The sequence below is a fragment of the Cynocephalus volans genome, chromosome 8 (assembly GCF_027409185.1).
Source record: "Cynocephalus volans isolate mCynVol1 chromosome 8, mCynVol1.pri, whole genome shotgun sequence".
NCBI classification, from domain to species: Eukaryota; Metazoa; Chordata; class Mammalia; order Dermoptera; family Cynocephalidae; genus Cynocephalus; species Cynocephalus volans.
In genome coordinates this window covers 44,563,844-44,570,140 of record NC_084467.1, presented here as the reverse complement: position 1 = coordinate 44,570,140, position 6,297 = coordinate 44,563,844, and the positions used below count along the sequence as shown (strand labels likewise).

The following is a 6,297-nucleotide window of genomic DNA, read 5'->3' as shown; positions in this document are numbered from 1 at the left end:
CAGAACAGGCCTGGCACACAGTGCATGCTCGGTAATCAGCTGCCTCAGTTTCTTCATCTGTAAAATGGCAATATTAATAGCACTTAGCTCTTAGGATTGGTGTTAGGATTAAATAAGCCAGTATAAGCAGTGTCCTTCTAGAATGGCACCTGGTACAGAGCAAATGCTTAATTAATGTTGGCAATTACTGGTATCTTATTGCCTTGCTTTCAATTATTTCTGGAATGAAGTGGGGATAAAAATCAAACCAACCGAGCAAATGTTTCTCTTGTTCCTCCCACCAGTACCTGGTCTACTCCCTTGTTTGAGAGGAGCACTTGGCTATGAGGTCCGAACTCCCAGACCACGTGGCCTGCTCTAATTTCCCAGGCCTTAATCTGCTCCCAGCTCCTAATGATGCAGCTGGTAATAGGATTGTGGCTTCCCTCTGGGGCGGCCACACAGGCCATGGCTGTGGGGCTGGCAACTGGTGCTTAGCAGTTCTGACCACCTGCCTGCTGAGGAGCCAGTGCCCCCAGCCCAGACCCTGAGCCCCAGCTGGCCTCACGTGCATGGAATGGTGCTGTGCCCCGTGCCAGCAGGCCAGGCTCAGCATGGTGCTGGGCGCCATCCTGGTGCGAGGGAGGGACGTGTGCAGGCGGAACGGACTGCTCATCCTGTCTGTGCTGTCTGTCATCGTGGGCTGCCTCCTCGGCTTCTTCCTGAGGACCCGGCGCCTCTCACCACAGGTCAGCACCCAAAGCGTCTCACAGTCCCGTCTAGGAGGGGTGTGCAGCCTGAGGTATCTGGCGTCACATTCTCGCTCCGTGGCTCCTTGGTGACGAGACAGTGTATGAGTCACTTTGCCTCTCTGAGCCCCAGTTCTCTCGTCTATACCATGGGTGTGACAGATCTCTTGCAGGACTAGAGTGAGACTCCAATAAAATGGCTGGGGAAGTGGTGGCATACCCAGCACGCCCTGATGATTGAGATTACAGATGCTCCTCCTTAGAGTCACCGCAGCTCTTAGCCTGTGTGGAGGAGGCGTGGGATCTTGTAAGAGCTCACAGCGGGCACCTCATACAGGCAGCTCATATGACCAGAGATCCAGGCAGGACGTTCTAGGCAGAGGTAACAGCAGGAGTGAGGCACAGGGACAGGAAACATTTCCTTTGTGGCTACTGTAATATACAGTGTGAGGCAAGGACTGGAGCACAGGGACCAGTAGGCCAGCAGGTCCCACCACCAAGCATAGACTTGGGGCAACCATGGGGAGATTTTGAGCAGAAGAGTGATATGGTTGGATCTGAGCTTTGGAGAGCTCTCTCAGGTGCTGAGAGGAGCACAGGGGGCAGAGGGGCAGGTAGCAGGGCAGCAGGGGCTGCGTGAGGGCAGCTGTAGGGTGAGACGTGCCAGCAGGGATGAAAGGGGCACATATCAGAACTGTTTCCCAAAGAGAAACCTTCAGGGTATGGTGGCCAATGGCATGTGGGTTCGGGGGACAGCTCCAGGGTTCTGGTTGTGTAACTGCCATGGTAAAGATGCCTTGCCTGGGAAAGGGTCCCTTTCCCTCTCAGCCCCCATCTCCTGTGAGAGAGGGACACACACAGTGTTAAAGAAAAAATTATTCTGACACTTGTTAAAATGGTAAGGAAGACTTTATTCAGGTGTCAAGCCCTCCCGTGGGAGAGAGAGAGGGCTCAGCTCCAAATATAACAAAGACAGCTGGGGATTTACAAATCCCCACCAACGAGCAAAGTGAGGGGGTCAGAGGACCGAAAACTACATCCAGGGGTGGGGGGTTCTTGCTAAACTGCCTTAATAGGATTCTTGCTGAAGGCAGGCAGGGTAATCAGATATGGAGAGTGGGGGATGAGGAATTTTATCAGATATTGAGGGTGACCAAGAGTGAGGGAATTCCCATTAAACTGACTTAGCAGGATCCAAAGACCAGGCCCAAGGACAAGGCCTAGTTGAAAAGAGAGCTCAGAAGAGCCTGTCTAAAGTTTGGTCAAGGAGGGAGTCTTTGTCAATGGGCTCCTGGAAGATTCTCTATTCTGTAAAACTCCTCTTCCTGTAGCTCACTGATGTCTAGTGCTGTGCCTACAACTGGGGCTGAAGGTAGCAGACTTCATCCTCCATTAAAAGGAAAATAGCCCCTCCCAGAAATTAGGCCCTGTTAAGCTGCTTGCAGTTGTTTAGAGAGAAGCATGGATGGACTCTGAGGCAGAGGGACCCTGAACTTTGACTCTGCTAGTAAATGGCTGGGCAAAATCCCATCTCCTCTCTGGGCCTCAGTTTCCTTATCTGTAAAACGGAATGGTCAGTATATGTCTTCTAGAATTGTTGTGAGGAATACACACACACAAAGGCTTCTTCAGAGCCCAGGATATAGTAAGTGCTTCTCGCGTATTCCTTCGCCCTCTCTCCTGTATCTACCTGTCAAAGTCCCACCTACATCAGGAACCATCTCATATTCCATATCATAAAAGAAGTCTCTCAGACCTGTCTACATCTGAAATAACACCGACCTTCCAACTCACGCCATATTCCTCCACCGCAACGCAGCTGCTGGCTGCCTGGCTTCAGAGCCAGTTATGCAGGTGTCTGTTTCTCCCACCAGACTGCAAATTGCTGAACAACACACGGGTTTTCTTGAACCAAGATGTGAGCCTAGCTCAGTGTTAGACACAGAGAGACCCTTCAACCGTCTGCTGAATTAAACTAGCAATGGCACAAACAATCTGCAATCTGCTCTCTTTCATTTTCCTCAGCAACAAAAATATATTTCCTGCAGGAAGATTATTTTATGAAAACAAATTGGAATGCCTAGTATTAAAAGCCAAATTCATCTGGAGCCTCCTTTGCCAAAGCTGCCTTCTCCATCTGTTTGGAAATACAAATGTGTTCCGGTCTGGATTAACCTGCCAGATAAACCGAAGGAAGGATGTGGACTCTTAGAACAATTATTTGGCAGGAATTGGCTTTCTCAGCATCTTACTTTGAAATCCAGGATTTCTCTGTTTGATCTCTTTGCCCGTGATTCAGAAACTAAACCCTTCTTATTTTGTAAGCTTTTGCAACAGGCAAAATATCATAAACAATTTGGAAAATGGTAGAATGCTCTATTTGTGAAAAGAATTTAGAAAATCACAAGATTTTGTCTTTGGATGTGAATATCTCATTTAAAAATGTAGACCATTTTGAGTCTACATCTGGGGAATTACAACTGCATCCATTTTCTTTGTCTCCCTAGAACTCCACTAAAATCATAGTAATGGAATTTTAAAAAGATAACCACCAAGAACAAAGAGAATATAAAAGGAGATCGCTGAAAAAAGAAATGAAGAGACTACAACAAATTAGGCAATATGGAAAGTGGATGGAGTTGAATGATCTCACTTAGTAGAGCACAGAAAGCGAAAATCTTGTCTGCAGAGGTAGAACCAAGTCCGTTTGTCTTGTAGAACTGCAGAAGGGCTCTGGACTTGAAAGTACAAGATGCTGCACTAGGCAGGGGTGAAGCATGGAGTTGAAAGTAGGGACATTGCCTGGAATTTTGTAACTGGAGCCATTAGACCCTAGGGCCCTTGCAGTTCACGTAGTCGGGGGACTACTCATCCACCCATCCCTACGTGAGGCACATGCTTCAGATTAATTAGTGGACATCTGCATTCTGAGTGTGGGATCGCCAGCGCAGCTGCAAGGTTGCTGTCAGCTGAGCTTAGGCACAGCCGCATTCCCCAGCCAAAGGCAGGAGGAGACTTTTGTCACTGAAGCCTCAGAGGAAAGATCTCTAAATTCTGCTATAAAGGAGATTCCTCTAGCATCCCATCCACCAGTGAAAAAACCAGATCATGACCCATCACCCTGCCCTGAGGGGCCATCAGTTGACAACCCCATTCATATACACAGAAGTTGAGTGCTTGACACATATATGAGCAGAAAGCCGAAGTCACCAGAAATTTTAGGAAGGCTGCTAACATGAAAGGCAGAGACTAGCAGAGAAAAGAAGGTCTCTGATGAAGCAGAGACAATGCAGGGAGTAGAGGAACACTTTTAAAATCTTTTCTTAAGCTCTTAGGAAATATGAGAGAAGATATAGTTACCATAAAACAGAATGAGATGCTAAAAAGATCAATCAGAGAACAAGAAAGAGCTTTTGGAAATTAAAAATAGAGGAGCCAAGATAAAAATGTCAGTAGCTGAGATAAAGGTGTAGAAATCTCCCAGAAAGCAAAACAGAGATGAAAAAGGAAAGAGAAAATTTAAGAAAATTAGAATGTCCAACATCCAACTGTCTAATAACAGTGTTACAGAGAGCTAACAGAAAAAAATGGAGGAGAGAAAAGTTTTGCAGGGAGTACAAGGAAATTTCTGAGAAGTAAAAGGTAAGCATAGCATTATGAATTTAAAAAAGAAATAAAGAAGAACATTCCATACTATGGCACATCACCATGAAATTACAGAAAAGTAGAGATAAACAGATGATCCTTAAATAGTTCTGAGGGAGTAAAATAGGTCTCGTGTAAGGAATAGGAAATAAGAGTGGCTTCGAACATCTTAAGCAACACTAGAAGCTAGAAGACAAAAGAGAAATGCTTTCAAAATTTGAAGGGGAAATTATTTTCAGCTGAGAATCTTACATATAGCCAGACTAAGCAGTTTTACTCACGGGAGGACTCAAAATTTCTCTCCCATCCACCCTTAGGAAGCTACCAAAGGAGATGTTCCAGCAAAACAAGGAAGTAAACCAAGAAGACAGGAATCTGGAAAATGGGGGATTGTGTACAGAATAAAGTCCCAGAATGACAGAGGAAGAGACCCTGACAACCACGGGGCCTAGAGAGTCTGTCCAAACTGGAGCAAGAAGATGGAGAGCTCCTGGACTGAGGTCCCAGGCAGGACAAAAGGGAACTAGTGTGCTTGAGTGTACAGAAAACACTATTGCTAGGCACTTACTAGACACGTTAAAGTGCTTGGAAGAAATGAATGAGTGCTTCTCAGAAAGCAAGGCAAATGAAAAATCAGTCAATTATTAACTCCAGGAGAAAAAAACGAAGGTTGTACAAGCAAGGAGGGTGGCTGTAGCACCTCATTTGGCTCAACCGTGAACAAAGTATCTGATTATCAAAAAATTGTAAACCTTGACTACTGATTTACCCCCAAATTGATATAAAGATAATGGTGAAATGGGAGGAGGAAAAGCAGGGTAGGAAGTCAGTCCTCATCAATCATGGCAGGGAAGTTTAATAGATGTCAAAATGATAAATCAAGAAATAGCACTTACAACCTCGTTATTTAGAAATAATGACCCTAGCGGTCATTTCCTAGGGGGACTAGCTAGAGGAGTTGGGGTAGAGAGAGGTGCGGAAGGAGCTGCCATTTTATCATTATAGCACTATCTCACCTAATGAATATATACATGAATTAAAATTAAGTAAAAATATATACTCATGATGGATATATTTATTTTAAAAGCAGATTTTCTGGTGCATTGGAAATGGTAGTAGAATGGGACTGGGGACTGATTCCCGGTCCTGCACTGCGGCTAACTCACTCGGTGGGCAAGTCACCTTCCTCTCCCAGCTCAGCTTTCTTGGATATAAAATGAGTGGGCTGGACTAGAAGATCTTTAAAACCCCTTCACAGCACCCAAATTCTATGATTTGGGGTTTTTCAAAGGCATCATACCATTAACCAAGATTTATGTTTGGCTGTGGTTTAAAAAAAAAATTTAAGCATAAAAATTTAACTTGGAGGCTGTTTTAAAGTCCGTTTGCCTGCCTCACCCACAACCTCACCCTCTGAATAAAGTGACCCCAAGATAAGGTAGCCAGAAATACCAAAATTGAATCAAATTAAAAAACACTTTTTATCAGCACCGCACTCTCCCGAGTGAGCCACGGGCCGGCCTAAAAAACACTTTTTAAACAGCAAACCCAGTTAAATTAGACTTTCAGATAAACAACAAATAATTTTTTAGTGCAAGTAAAGAATGTATGATTCGTTGTTATTTGAAAGTCAAATTCAACTGGCCTTAGGTCCTTTCCATTTCAGTGGACAGGTTCCTGTTATGTGGCCCTTGGGAGACAGATGACTGGGCAAGGGTTTGGCGCCCTAGTCAGAGATCCGTGGATAGGCTGGAGCCAACAGCCTATGAAGGGCTGGATGAAGAACTCTGCCCAGTACAGGGCTCTTATTCAGAGTGACGTCTCACTCAGCATTTTAGTGCTAGAGAATGGACCTAATAAATATGGAGAAAGGAACTCACTATTTATTAATCAGTCTCCTCATAAACTAGACTGGGAACTTCTC

General features: G+C 45.0%; 1 protein-coding gene across 2 annotated transcripts in view; it reads left to right on the top strand.

Annotated features, from left to right (window-relative positions):
- Nucleotides 1-551: 551 nt before the first annotated feature.
- The window catches only part of SLC1A7 (solute carrier family 1 member 7), a 43,834-nt gene continuing 38,088 nt past the window's right edge, over nucleotides 552-6,297 (top strand). The window contains exon 1 of one of the 2 annotated variants that reach the window (XM_063106159.1): nucleotides 552-728. In XM_063106159.1, coding sequence (XP_062962229.1) covers nucleotides 552-728 — 177 coding nt within the window. The remainder of the gene's footprint in view (nucleotides 729-6,297) is intronic. The other variant, XM_063106160.1, reaches the window with a different exon arrangement.